At 42.3% G+C, this 15,116-nt stretch overlaps 1 protein-coding gene across 1 annotated transcript in view; it reads right to left on the bottom strand.

Moving 5' to 3' along the window:
• Window positions 1-3,413: 3,413 nt before the first annotated feature.
• Window positions 3,414-15,116, bottom strand: part of map6d1 (MAP6 domain containing 1) — a 50,583-nt gene continuing 38,880 nt past the window's right edge. The window contains exon 3 of the mRNA XM_060906049.1: window positions 3,414-3,910. Coding sequence (XP_060762032.1) covers window positions 3,833-3,910 — 78 coding nt within the window. The 3' untranslated portion in view covers window positions 3,414-3,832. The remainder of the gene's footprint in view (window positions 3,911-15,116) is intronic.

The following is a 15,116-nucleotide window of genomic DNA, read 5'->3' as shown; positions in this document are numbered from 1 at the left end:
GCACAGCAGTGTAGCGGCTGGCTTTTGTAAAAGTGAGGGAGGAAGGAATGCTTGGTTGAAGGTCACGGGCCCCAATGCGACCGCACCTGCTGGACCGGCTATAGTTACACGCACGGGTTGAGTTGATAATAGTTGAAAAACCTATCATTTTAACGGGGTGTGTACACTTTTTATAGCTGCTGTACACATTACTTTCAGGTGTTCAACACATCTTTCTCTTTCAAAATTCTCTCAAAATCTTCCGTATTTAATGAAGCAAACCTGGCGGCCATGTTTGTAGCTCAGCCCATGGAAGGGTTTTGCAAGCAAAACATTCACCACGTCCTCTGTTTCCATTACTTTATTCGTAGAATATCTATAACATAGTCAATCCACTTCCACCTCGCCGTTCTCACTCTGACTGCCGAAGTGCCCGAGTCACCGGATCTAGAAGTTAAGTTTGATAAGATAACCCCTCCCCCCAGGCAGCTAAGGCCTCTACTTATTGGTTCATTGCGCAACTAGGGCTGCAGCCTATTGGTTGATATTTTGTAGCACTTGTCAGATCTCTTAGCTAGTCCCACCCTCTTAGAGGAGGATTTTCCTCCTCTCTCTCATTGAAGTCTATGTTAACCACGAGCCGCCAGTGCCGGAGACTGTTTGAATCGGAGTGAATGGGAGCCGAAGGGAGGAAGATCCTCCGTGCAGTAATTTTTAATAGCGAGCGATAGGGGGTGCTAATGTAATTTCACCCAGAGAAACGAATATAATGTACATGTCGTATTTGGCAGTAAAATAGTAATATTCAAGGACAGCAATTCATTAAATTGGTCAAGACAATTTCAACTTTTTATTCTTAGAATTTTTAAGGAGGATCTTCCTCCCTCTCCTCACTGGAGAAGCCACCTGTGGTACATACATAGTTGCAACAACTCACATAAAACAAAACAAAGACTGATATTCGGTTGGTTGAGCTGCGCAGACTGCACAGGTTGCGAGCTCGAGCTTGGTTGCTATGGTTACCCACAACAAGTTTGACAGGCATGTTGGGGTTGGTTTGCTGGCAGCTTTGTCCCCCCCAGTTTTTTGTCCCCCCCCCCCAGTTCAAAAAACGTATCTGCGCCCCTGATCATAATGTTTCCTTTCCATAGTAAAACCGACAATAGGCTGGTTATATTCCAAAAATAGTGGATGGCATTGCTAATGTTGAAGTAGCAACCTGTTGGTACTGTAACATAACGGTAACTAGTCTGTTATTCGGTTGGCTAATCATGCAAGCAAGTTAGCTCGCCAACCTGACGTGATCAGTCCTCCTACCATTCTACATCCAACAGGCCAGAAAGGAATACTAAGCAAAACAAATAATGTTTGAATTGAAACGGTTGCAACGGTTTTCGGTGCTGAAACCAACCTTTCGTTACCCCTAGCATGGTTTATTAATCCTTTTCATTTGTTCAATAACACACAGGCAAGCTACGAGATTTCGGCGCAACATTTCACTTTCATATTTCGTGTACAATGCTTGTTTCCTCTTCTTTTTCATTTTTGCACAACACAATGGAGGCAGAAAACACCCATTGTTAAAAGTAACGTTTTACTTTTACTCAAAGTACATTTTAAATGATCTACTTTTTACTTTTACTTGAGTAGATTTTTTTGTCTGGTAACTACTTGTACTTAAGTAAAATTTCATCAGAGTAACAGTACTTGTACTTGAGTATAATATTTTAGTACTCTTTCCACCTCTGCCGCTTATTTATGACTGACCCTGTTTTGATTTTAGTTGCCTTTACTGATCTTTGCGTTTTCCAGGCTGTGGTGCCAAATGAGCAGCTGTTAGGATATAAGGGTGATGATCAGACAGATCTTCTGTCTGTGTCAGTGCTTTAACTGCAAGGAAAAAAATGTTCTTGGGAACGTACCCACACGCTGAGAGTGTATTTTATTAAGGCACAACTATAGTAATATTATAGATTTTATTTCAGAATAGTACATTATCCGCTTTTCATTTCTATCACAAGAACTAATTAACAAAATAAATTAACATTGGTTCTGATTTGCTCAGTTGCTAAAAATTTCATAAATAAGTACATTTTGATTTAAATGAAAGGTTTAGCAGGGTTCGAAGGGAAGAAGCGTATAGTGGAGACATCGACTTCTTCCAGCAAATAACTGGCTCTACAAGGAGGTAAAGCTTAACTTACATATTCAGAAGACATCCTTCTAGCCTAATTCTCTCTCTCTCACGCACCAAAAAGTAGCCAGTTTTCACACTCTCACACAAAAATAATTTCAATTATTGAGAAACATGCATATTTGTGTTCCCCTAGTACATGATCATAATTTCATTCTGTCATACAGCCACAGTACGTGTCTCCCTGTTAAAGTGCTTACTGAAATTATTGGCAAACATAATAAAAATGAGCACAGGCACACACCATAACCGAGAAACTGTCATACTATTTATCAAAAATCATTCTCATTAGGACTAAATAAGTTACAGCGTTTTTTTGGGGTTTTTTTTCCCTCTCAAAAAATGTGCCAAAATTAGTGCAGGAATATTTTAAATAAATGCAAACACTGTAATTCTTGAAAAACATACATTATTAACTAGAACAGATGTAAAATCCCTTTGTCATCCATTACCATGGGAAAACTCAAAGAACTTTCAGGACAAAAGAAACGGCTGATTGTTGACCTGTGCGCGCACACGGAATACAAAAGCAGTAATAATACCACTAAGCACAATTGGGTCAATTAAAAAATAAATAAATAAATCTCAATTCCCAAGACGTTTAGAGTGAGAGGAGGCCAAAACCTTTTGGTCATGCACACCATCAGCATGTTTTTGGTGATGAGGGAACTGCAAACAGGCATACACCTGTAAAAGCAGTCTGCAAAATATGGCGGTGCATCGTTTATGCTTAGGAATTGTCTTGTGGCTGGTGGTTCAGTGGCTCTTGTGAAGATGGAACTGGATATTTCATTATATAAAGCCTGGTTGCCTCTGCCAGGAGGTTTAGACTTGGACATGGGATGGGGCTTCCAAAAAAGATTAAGCAAAAATACTACCAAAGTACCCAAATACTAGCAAAGAAACACAAAATCAGTGTTTTGACCTTAGACTCTGGATTTGAACACTGTGGTCTGAACTGAAGAGGGAAGTTGGCATGCATTAACCAAAGTATATAAAGGAGCTTAAAATGTTTTGCCTGGAGAAGTGCACCAAGGTCCTCGGACAAGTGCCTCAAACATTGTTAAGCATTACAGGAAGAGACTCCGTGCTGTTATTCTCTCCAGTGCAAGCATCATAAAATATTAATTGTGCTGACCATGTTCTGTGATTTAAAACCACTTTTGTTAAAAAAAAAAAAAAAACCTACTTAAAGCCATTGTTGGAAAAAGAGTTTAAATAAAACTACAATGTGCCTGTATACTTAAGATCAAAACATCACATGGCATGTGCTACTGTTTTTTAGTCTTTTTTTTTCCATTTTCGTGATGCATGCCAATAATTATGGAGACTTTCATGAAACTGAGATTAATTTCAGAAATTCATTCGCTTGCATAGATTTCACACCAAGTGGAATTAGCCCTACATTCCTCCATCATTTCTACCCACGCAGCACTATGGAATGGTTTGGAAAATTAGCCTCGGGTTGTTGGTTTTTTTTTTTTATTACACCATCTGTCGCTTTCAGATTATCACTCAAACCTTCAGCCGATTCAGCCTGTTAAAGGTTGCTGCTGTAGCTTTTGAAACGTTCCCTAAAAGCTCAGTGAGCTGTGTGTGCATCGTCTTAAAGTGAAATCCTAATCCGTATTTATCTTCTGGGTTAACTGGTCCACTGGGTCATATGTTGAAGATTCGTGATCCACTCTGGAACACAGCAGACGGGTTGGGAGACAACTTCGTCCTCACCAGCTGCTCCTGTGAGACAGAAATGAGCATCATCAGTTTACTGTTAAGGCAAATAACTCTCTCAGGTCTGGATGCTGTATGTGAACTTAAATACATTTTGGTAAATACTGTTTCTAGATTGAATTCTCAACAATTCCAATCTGCTCGCCTATCTGATTTCTACCTCGTTTGATATTAGCTTTACTATTCATGTGAATTATCCAGGCCAAACTTATCTGTAGAACAGTTGCATATACGAGGGTAAGTCAAAAAGTTCTAAGACAAATGAAAAAAATCTTTATTTATGAAAATAACAAAGCTATTTCTCTACATAGCCTCCATTTAAGTCTAAACACTTCTGCAAGCGATGTTTCCATCGGTGAATTCCTTCTTTGTATTCCTTTTGAAATTATAACATCTGTCTTAGAACTTTTTGACTTACCCTCATACACTATATGGCCAAAATTATGTGGGCACCTGATCACACCAATATATTAGGGTCTTCCCCAAACTGTTGCCACAAAGTTGGAAGCGCACAATTGTCTAGAATGTCTTTGTATGCTGTAGCCTTAAGCTTTCCCTTCATTGGAACGAAGAGGCGTAGATCTCCAAGCATGACAATGCCCCTGTGCACAAAGTGAGCTCCATAAAGATATGGTCTGCCAAGACTGGGCCTGCACAGAGCCCTGACCTTAACTCCACTGAATACATTTGGAATGAACTGGAACACTGACTGTGTGCCAGGCTTTCTTGACCGACACCAGTGCCTAAACTAATGCTCTTGTGGATGAATGGGGACAAATTCCAGAAATCCTTCTCAGAAGAGTGATGGTTGTTATACTGGTGGTGGTGAGGGGGACAATTCCATCGTAATGCCCATAGCTTTGGAAAAGGATGTTTTTAACAAGAACATAGATTTGATGGTCAGGTGCCCACAAACTTTTAGCTATATAGTGTTTTACCATTCACTATATCTGAACCAGTGACTGGGAGGTTGAGAGTTCAAGTGTCAGGACAACCAGATACTAGTGCATCTCAAACAATTAGAATATCTCATCTCATCATCTCTAGCCGCTTTATCCTTCTACAGGGTCGCAGGCAAGCTGGAGCCTATCCCAGCTGACTACGGGCGAAAGGCGGGGTACACCCTGGACAAGTCGCCAGGTCATCACAGGGCTGACACATAGACACAGACAACCATTCACACTCACATTCACACCTACGGTCAATTTTTAGAATCACCAGTTAACCTAACCTGCATGTCTTTGGGGGAAACCGGAGCACCCGGAGGAAACCCACGAGGACACAGGGAGAACATGTAAACTCCACACAGAAAGGCCCTCGCCGGCCATGGGGCTCGAACCCAGGACCTTCTTGCTGTGAGGCGACAGCGCTAACCACTACACCACTGTGCCACCACAATTAGAATATCATAAAGGTAAACTTTCATATATTTTATATTCATTACCCCATAGGTTCTATTTGGGTTTCAGGTCAGGTGAGTTGGCTGGTCAATCAAGCACAGTAATATCATGGTCAGCAAACCATTTTGTAGTAGTTTTGGTACTGTGGGCAGGTGCCAAGTCCTGCTGGAAAAGGAAATCTGCATCTCCATGAAGCTTGTCAGCAGATGGAAGCATGATATGCTTGAAAATCTCCTGGTGGACGGTTGTGTTGACTTTGTACTTGATAACACAATGAACTAGCACCAGCAGATGACACGCCATCCTAAATCATCACAGACTGCATTAACTTCACACCAGACTTCAAACACCTTGGATTCTGGGCTTCTCCACTCACGGAAATCAAGGACCTTGATTTCCAAATGAAATGCAAAATTTATTTTCATCTGAAAAGAGGACTTTGGACCACTGAGCAACAGTCCAGTTCTTTCTCTCCTTAGCCCAGGTAAGACACTTCTGACATTGTTTCTGGTTCAGGAGTGGCTTGATACAACAGTTGTAGCCCTTTTCCTGAAGATGTCTATGTGTGGTGGGTCTTGATGCACTGACACCAGCCTCGGTCCACTCCTTATGAAGCTCTCCCAAGCTCTTGAATCGATTTTTCTTGACAGTCCTCTCAGGGCTGCAGTCATCCCTATTGCTTGTGCACCTTTTCCAGCCAGCCTTTTCAGCAATGACCTTCTGTGGCTTACCGTCGTTGTGGAGGGTGTCGATGATCGTCTTCTGGACATGTCAAGTCAGCAGTCTTACCGATGATTGTGGCTGTGTGTACTGAATTAGACCACGAGTTGGCCTAGTGGTTAGCGTGTCCGCCTCTCGATTAGGAGATCGCGTGTTCTACTCACGGTCGGGTCATACCAAAGACCATCATAAAAATGGTACCTACTGCTGTCTGGCAAGGCATGCTGCAATACAGATGTTACCAGAAGACTAGCCCCCCCCACTGTAACCCTAGCTATGTAATAGGCGAGAGGCCGAGGGCTACGGAAACTGAGATCTTCGCCGCCTTATGCGCCACATGGCGTGGGAAGGACTTTGACTTTGTACTGAACTAGACCAAAAGATGCACAATATTTATAATGTTTCACGCAAACTCGAAATGAAATTCTAATATTTTGAGGTTTGGGGGGTTTTTTTTGTTTTTTTTGCACTGTAGGCCATAATTATCAAAGTTAAAATAGAAAAATGCTTGAAACATTTTAGTTTGTGTAATGAGTCTTTTTATTAAATTTTCACTTTCTTAAATAACTGATGGAAAATATTTTACTTTTTCACAATATTCTTATTGTTTTGAGATGCATTAGTAGTCACTGTAGGTCTCTTGAGCAAAGCCCCTACCCCTAAGGGTATTTGTAAGTTACTCTGAATAAGTGTCTGCGAGATTAGATTAGATTAGATTAGATACAACTTTATTGATCCCTTTGGGAGGGTTCCCTCAGGGAAATTAAGATTCCAGCAGCGTCATTACAGATAAACAGAGAAAAGAAATAGAGAACTTCTAGATAAGTTAAAATAATTAAGTATTTACATATACAAATATAAAAAGAATAAGATATGGGGAAGGGGGGGAAGGAGGGGGGGCGGCAGGAGAGATATTGCACGTTGTCCGGTATTGCTTATTGTTAGGCTAGGCTACTGCTCCTTCCCATCCTCTGTCCTCCTGTTACCCCTCCTCCCCCCAGAGAGGAGTTGTACAGTCTGATGGCGTGAGGGACAAAGGAGTTTTTAAGTCTGTTAGTCCTGCACTTGGGAAGGAGCATTCTGTCACTGAACAGGCTCCTCTGGTTGCTGATGATGGTGTGCAGAGGGTGACTGGCATCGTCCATGATGTTCAATGGTTTGTCCATAGTCCTCTTCTCTGCCACTGTCACCAGAGAGTCCAGCTTCACGCCGACCACAGAGCCGGCCCGCCTGATCAGTTTGTCCAGCCTGGATGTGTCCTTCTTGGATGTGCTGCCCCCCCCAGCACACCACGGTGTAAAACAGGACACTGGCGACCACAGACTGATGTTAAAGGACCGCAGCCTCCTAAGGAAGTATAGCCTGCTCTGTCCCTTCCTGTATAAGTGTTTGAGATGAATATCTTATGTAACGGTCAAGAGCACATCCATTATTGATGACTCATATTTCTGTCATATAAATCAATTTTAATATTTATCCAAATATATATTTTTCAATAAGTATTGCTGATGAACTAAAAATGATTATCTTTGATGAGCATGTTAAAAGTCTCCAACTCTACTTACAGTATAAAGTGTTCTGGAAGATGTTACATTAATAAGTATTCAGACAAAATAGAATGAAATAAACTTCATTTCTTACGATGTAGCTTTCAGGAACGGAGCAGAGAAGGAGGTTAGAAAGTGATGAGAGTAAAGAGGACATGGGTGAGTGGAAGAAAATTTAACGTGATGGAGCGAAAGGATATTTATTAAGGTGAGATCTGCTCTTGACAGTGCCTACAAAAAAATTAATATAAATTATTTTTTAAAAATTTAAATACGGTCTCTATTAAGGTATATTTATGTACTTTAAAAAGGAATGACGGTGGCTGTTTCAAGATGTGCCTTTTTTTTTTTGTAACCCCGTACCCACCAGGTGCCCTTTTAACACCTTTGCCCTTGTGAATAAGTCCGTGAATACCACTGAACGGATGGCCACTTAACCTAGTGCCAGCAGCAAGGCTTGTCACAACAAATACCTGAACGTCAAATCTAAAGGCTCTACTTCAGCTCTTTTCAGGCATTTGGCTGTGTGCGCGTGTATAGAGGTCATTTGCTCAGCTGCTGATACAAGATAACCTGCTTAGAAATACAAACCCAGACTCTCCGACACACTTTTATTCTCTTATCATCTTATGATCACTCACATTATGCTTATCTCCTACTTACTTGCTCACTCTTACACATATTTCTTATGCTCAAACAATTAATCTACTCTTGTTCCTGCCACACTCTTCTCCCAAGGAATCATCAAAGCAATGAGAAATGCGTCATGGCAGAGCAGCAACAGGAGTTGATGAGCAATGGAGAAACAAAAGAACACCTGGATAACTGGCAGGTAGTGAGAATTAGATGAATAATATATGACATTTTCGTGAGTAACCGAAACAGAGGTGACTGCTACACTGACATTACTGGGCTTATAAGTATGCTTATGAATAAAAGCGTAAAGATGAGACTCGTTGCGGAGTGGCGTGCCATGGTACAGACCAGGTGTTTAGCTTTGACATACACTACCGTTCAAAAGTTTGGGGTCACTTTGAAATTTCCTTATTTTTGAAAGAAAAGCACTGTTCTTTTCAATGAAGATCACTTTAAACTAATCAGAAATCCACTCTATACATTGCTAATGTGCTAAATGACTATTCTAGCTGCAAATGTCTGGTTTTTGGTGCAATATCTCCATAGGTGTATAGAGGCCCATTTCCAGCAACTATCACTCCAGTGTTCTAATGGTACAATGTGTTTGCTCATTGCCTCAGAAGGCTAATGGATGATTAGAAAACCCTTGTACAATCATGTTAGCACAGCTGAAAACAGTTGAGCTCTTTAGAGAAGCTATAAAACTGACCTTCCTTTGAGCAGATTGAGTTTCTGGAGCATCACATTTGTGGGGTCGATTAAATGCTCAAAATGGCCAGAAAAATGTCTTGACTATATTCATTCATTATCTCTAGCCGCTTTATCCTTCTACAGGGTCGCAGGCAAGCTGGAGCCTATCCCAGCTGACTACGGGCGAAAGGCGGGGTACACCCTGGACAAGTCGCCAGGTCATCACAGGGCTGACACATAGACACAGACAACCATTCACACTCACATTCACACCTACGGTCAATTTAGAGTCACCAGTTAACCTAACCTGCATGTCTTTGGACTGTGGGGGAAACCGGAGCACCCGGAGGAAACCCACGCGGACACGGGGAGAACATGCAAACTCCGCACAGAAAGGCCCTCGCCAGCCCCGGGGCTCGAACCCAGGACCTTCTTGCTGTGAGGCGACAGCGCTAACCACTACACCACCGTGCTGCCCGTCTTGACTATATTTTCTATTCATTTTACAACTTATGGTGGTAAATAAAAGTGCGACTTTTCATGGAAAACACAAAATTGTCTGGGTGACCCCAAACTTTTGAACAGTAGTGTATATCATGATGACAGCCCACCACTCAGTAGGCTGAAGTGAAGGTCAGCAAAAGAGTGTTTTTTCAACACCCGGTTCTTTATCCTGAACGGACATAATGAGGGCCCTTAAGGGAATCACACTGAGTAGAGGAGTTAAATTAAGAGATCATTAGTGCGGTTGTGTACTGCAGTGGCTGCCATCTTTAGTGTTAAAGCAGACTTGTCACTGTCAAGCATTCTCTGAAGAAATGTTAGTAATTTGGAAACTGAGCCGTGCACCTAATCCAGTCAATGAGATGCACATCATTTGCAGAAGAGCTTCCACCCAAAGGTTAATGTGATCTCTACCAATCTGTCTACTTCAGTGTATTGCTCACAAGAGGACCCCTTTTATTAGAAAAACCTTGCATCTCCAGCAAGCTAGGGCCTCTTCTATTCTCACCGAGATGAGGATGTCTTTGTGTTATTTGGTGTCCAAGGAAACTGTGAATGCCCTTACAATTCAAGCGTCTTCAACCAGAGCCGATAGTGTGTCAGCTCGACACACTGTCGTGGCTGAATTCAGCTCGTGAACACCTAGCGCATACTGAGATTAAAGGATGGTTTATAATCTTAATGCATCTAACATCACATTGATGAACGTCGTGGTTTGTTTCAGTGTTTTTTTTTCAGTTACATTTCTTGAATTTACTATGAGACCAACAATAATGTGTGCAAGGAGGAAATATTCCTTCCAAATTGCCTGCTCCTTGGTGGGGGCTCATAGTAGCCAGTTGTCCAAATACAGAATTATCTAGGATTAGCAGTTAATTTGAAGGTCAAATTAGAGTCAGGTGTTTTCAATCAATGGGATGACAATCAGGTGTGAGTGGGCACCCTGTTTTATTTAAAGAACATGGATCTATCAAAGTCTGACCTTCACAGCACGGTTGTGGAAGTGTATCATGGCACGAACAAAGGAGATTTCTGAGGGCCTCAGAAAAAGCATTGTTGATGCTCATCAGGCTGGAAAAGGTTACAAAACCATTTCTAAAGAGTTTGGACTCCACCAATCCACAGTCAGACAGATTGTGTACGAATGGAGGAAATTCAAGACCGCTGTTACCCTCCTCAGGAGTGGTCGACCAACAAAGATCACTCCAAGAGCGAGGCGTGTAATAGTCAGCGAGGTCACAAAGGACCCCGGGGTAACTTCTAAGCAACTGAAGGTCTCTCTCACATTAACCAGTGTTAAGGTTCATGAGTCCACCATCAGGAGAACACTGAACTACAATGGTGTGCATGGCAGGGTTGCAAGGAGAAAGCCACTGCTCTCCAAAAAGAACATTGCTGCTCATCTGCAGTTTGCTAAAGATCACGTGGACAAGCCAGAAGGCTACTGGAAAAATGTTTTGTGGACGGATGAGACCGAAATAGAACTTTTTGGTTTAAATGAGAAGCGTTATGTTTGGAGAAAGGAAACCACTGCATTCCAGCATAAGAACCTTATCCCATCTGTGAAACATGGTGGTGGTACAGTAGTATCATGGTTTGGACCTGTTTTGCTGCATCTGGGCCAGGACGGCTTGCCATCATTGATGGAACAATGAATTCTGAATTCTACCAGCAAATTCTAAAGGAAAATGTCAGGACATCTGTCCATGAACTGAATCTCAAGAGAAGGTGGGTCATGCAGCAAGACAACGACCCTAAGCACACAAGTCGTTCTACCAAAGAATGGTTAAAGAAGAATAAAGTTAATGTTTTGGAATGGCCAAGTCAAAGTCCTGACCTTAATCCAACTGAAATATTGTGGAAGGACCTGAAGCGAGCAGTTCATGTGAGGAAACCCACCAACATCCCAGAGTTGAAGCTGTTCTGTACGGAGGAACGGGCTAAAATTCCTCCAAGCTGGTGTGCAGGACTGATCAACAGTTACTGGAAACGTTTAGTTGCAGTTATTGCTGCCCAAGGGGGTCACACCAGATACTGAAAGCAAAGGTTCACATACTTTTGCCACTCACAGATCTGTAATATTGGATCATTTTCCTCAATAAATAAATGACCGAGTATAATATTTTTGTCTCATTTGTTTAACTGGGTTCTCTTTATCTACTTTTAGGACTTGTGTGAAAATCTGATGATGTTTTAGGTCATATTTATGCAGAAATATAGAAAATTCTAAAGGGTTACAAACTTTCAAGCACCACTGTACTTGATGAGAATTGCTCAAGGCCCTGATACTGTAGACTACTATGGGTAAACCAAGAAAATGATGCTTTGAGATGACAAGAGTTTTGTTGACTACTTTCACATACCCATAATGCTTTGGGCCTTGAGGGTAACCAGGCGCTATATTTGTTTACTAAGTAAGATAACCTCAGTCATTTCTTCGAATTCACATGAGAAAAAAACGACTTTTCCTGATTTAAAGTTTTATAGAATACCCAAAGAGGCTAAGCATTGAAAAGTGTGGTTTGACAGAATTCGGCGTCATAATTTTACACCGACAGGCAGCACATGACTGTGTTCTGCACACTTCAGTGGTGGAGTAAAGTCTGATGATCCAAGTCACGAAGCCTACAACCCCTCTGTCTTTGTGTTTAGTTGTGAAAAGTGTGAAAACCGAAAAACAAGGACAAGTCAAAGAACTGAAAAGGACAACTTTATTGAAGGATCAACTCCCAAAACAAAGCGCGAACGATGCAGTGTAAGTAAACTTACATGTGCTTCCCATTTTAGTGTTTATGTAGGTAGATTGAATGTAGTATTTGACCCTGTAGTCCTAACAGCTTCCTCTAACAGCTCAAAGATTGTTGTATTGAGGTTTTTCACCCACGTGACCAAGTCATGTGAGGCTGCCATTTTGGACGTCACGGCTCGAATCAGTTTGAATGCGAGGAAGGCGACAAACGAAAAACATAAAAGAAAAAGGAGCGAAATGCAGAAAACACCTTCACTATCCAGCGACGTAGGGCATTTACAGGGCGAGCAGAGGGAGAGGTATTTGCAAAAATTGAGGTTAGCAGGCTTAGAGAACGACGTTTACCTGCTTCCACCAGGATTGTTCACTGACGTACGGAAGTACACGAAGCCCTCGTCTTTACCTGACTTCGGCCCACATGATCTGTATACCTATGTCGTTAAAAACCCATCGCCATACACAGGTATTGATCTGAAAGCGTATAAGAGTTTGGATGCCTACAAATATTTTGTGTCAGGCTGGGTAACATGCCTACATCAGCGGGTCGTCCCTGGAGCCGGTGGTCGCCATCTTATTACAGCTAAGGTTTGTTCACATTTTCATTTACTTTCAGTCCTCAGGATAAACAAAATGTTATTAAATGTCATTGAAATAACTTCTTAGTCTGTTGAGACATGGCCCGTTATAAATTTGCTGTTACCAGGCAATGACCAAGAACTGTATTATTGGGGTCGGTGTCTGTGTTGTAGCAGTGTACTAGCAGCTAGCCGTTAGCACTAGCTAATATCAACAACAGTAGCTGGTATGTTACTGTAGCAATGTTTACGTTCAGTCATTTGGATGACTGTTAAAACCTTTCAGTCTCAAGTTTTTCCTTTACTGTATTTACTAGTTTACTGTAATTATGATCCGGCAGCTATTTACACCGGATCCAGTGTAAATAGCTGCCGGAGTGCGCTCCGGCTTGCTCCCCCTCAAATTAAGCAGCGCGCTCCGGCTTGCTCCCAGAGCACTACGGGAGCAAGCTGGAGCGCGCTGCTTAATTTGAGGGGGAGCAAGCCGGAGCGCGCTCCGGAACCTCGGCCGGAGCACTCCGGGAGCAAGCCGGAGCGTGCTGCTTAATTTGAGGGGGAGCAAGCCGGAGCGCGCTGCTTAATTTGAGGGGGAGCAAGCCGGAGCGCGCTCCGGCAGCTATTTACACTGGATCCGGTGTAAATAGCTGCCGGATCATAATTACAGTAAACTAGTAAATACAGTAAAGGAAAAACTTGAGACTGAAAGGTTTTAACAGTCATCCAAATGACTGAACGTAAACATTGCTACAACATACTAGCTACTATGTTGTTGACATTAGCTAGCTTGACCTTCAAAATGGCGGACACCGGGGCGTCACGTGACCCTGTGACGTCAGGTGAAATACCTCAATAGAGTATACAAGCTCTAGGAAAATCAGAGTGAAGGAACTCAAAATCAACTTAAAAAATAAATTTGACAGTTCTGCTGTGTTTACAGTACTTACTTGACTGAGTGAAGAAGAAGAAACCTTTATTTGTCACATGCACACTTCAAGCACAGTGAAATTCATCCTCTGCGTTTAACCCATCTGAAGCAGTGAACACGCACACACCCAGAGCAGTGGGCAGCCACACTACAGCGCCCGGGGAGCAGTCAGGGGTTAGGTACCTTGCTCAAGGGCGCTCCAGCCCAAGGCCGCCCCACGTTAACCTAACTGCATGTCTTTGAACTGTTGGGGAAACCGGAGCACCCGGAGGAAACCAACACAGAAACGGGGAGAACATGCAAACTCCACACAGAAAGGCCCTCGCCGGCCGCTAGGTTCGAACCCAGAACCTTCTTGCTGTGAGGCGACAGTGCTAACCACTACACCACCATGCCACCCTTGCTTGTGTTCCCATGCATGAAGCATTTTCTTACGGCTTTCTCATCATAACCAACACCCAGCTAAAATGATTTCACTGTGGATTCTTCTGTGATCATTGTCAATCTTTCGAAGCTCTTCTGCCAATCTTTCAACTTCTGCAGGTAAGTAAGTGTTGACAGACGAAGAAGGCTGTTGATGGTCACCCGAAGTAGAGATGTTCAAAGCGCTCGATACGATATTTACAAGCGTTTTTTACCGATTGATTTCTCAAAGTCCACAGAAAAGGCTTTGCAGGTTTCTTTAAGCTTTGGCTTAGTTAGTTTTGACACTTCTTTGAAGCTTTTAGGGAGCTTTAAATTCAAAAGATTACTGTCAGTATGCGACGCAATGTTTTAGTTTGCTTAGATTTTGGTTACCCCCCCAAGGTGCAAAGCATTATGGGTAATGTGAAAGTAGTCAATGGCCAGTCTTTTTACACCATAGTAAAAAACTTTCCACTTGCTTGCATATTGGTGCATAGATGGGGCATGTGCACTCGGTGTGTATCTGCTGTTGCACTGTCAACATCAGGACCTGAGTTACATGCGTTTTTTAGGACGTGCAACATGCACATTTGTGATTTTACTATGGACCAGAGAGCAAATATCAAATTCTGTGTCAAACTCAGGGAATCTGGAATGAAGATTGTGGAAATGCTTCATCAAGCCTATGGTATTGAAGCAATGCACTAGGGAGGCGTTTTGAGTGGCTTTTATGCATCAAGGAGGCAGAATGTCATCCTCCAGTGATGTTCTACCCCTTTTGACACGTGAGTGCCACTCAAAACACTACGCCCAGCTCATTGATTTATTGCCGGAGACTTGCTGAAGCATTGCCGTGATGTCATACAGCATACTGACTCATGAAAGTTACTGCTCGCTCCTACTGATAGTACATTGCTGTTTGTTCGCAACAGGAATTTTGATTGCACCTCGTGTGTGTGTGTGTGTGTGTGTGTGTGTGTGTGTGTGTGTGTGTGTGTGTGTGTGTGTAAATAAGGAATTTTAAGTAGACGGTCACAGGACAGACAACTAACTTTTTTGCT

The sequence above is a fragment of the Neoarius graeffei genome, chromosome 23, assembly GCF_027579695.1.
Source record: "Neoarius graeffei isolate fNeoGra1 chromosome 23, fNeoGra1.pri, whole genome shotgun sequence".
Lineage (NCBI taxonomy): Eukaryota > Metazoa > Chordata > Actinopteri > Siluriformes > Ariidae > Neoarius > Neoarius graeffei.
Note: the sequence above shows the minus strand (reverse complement) of the source record. Positions and strands in the feature narration are given on the sequence as shown.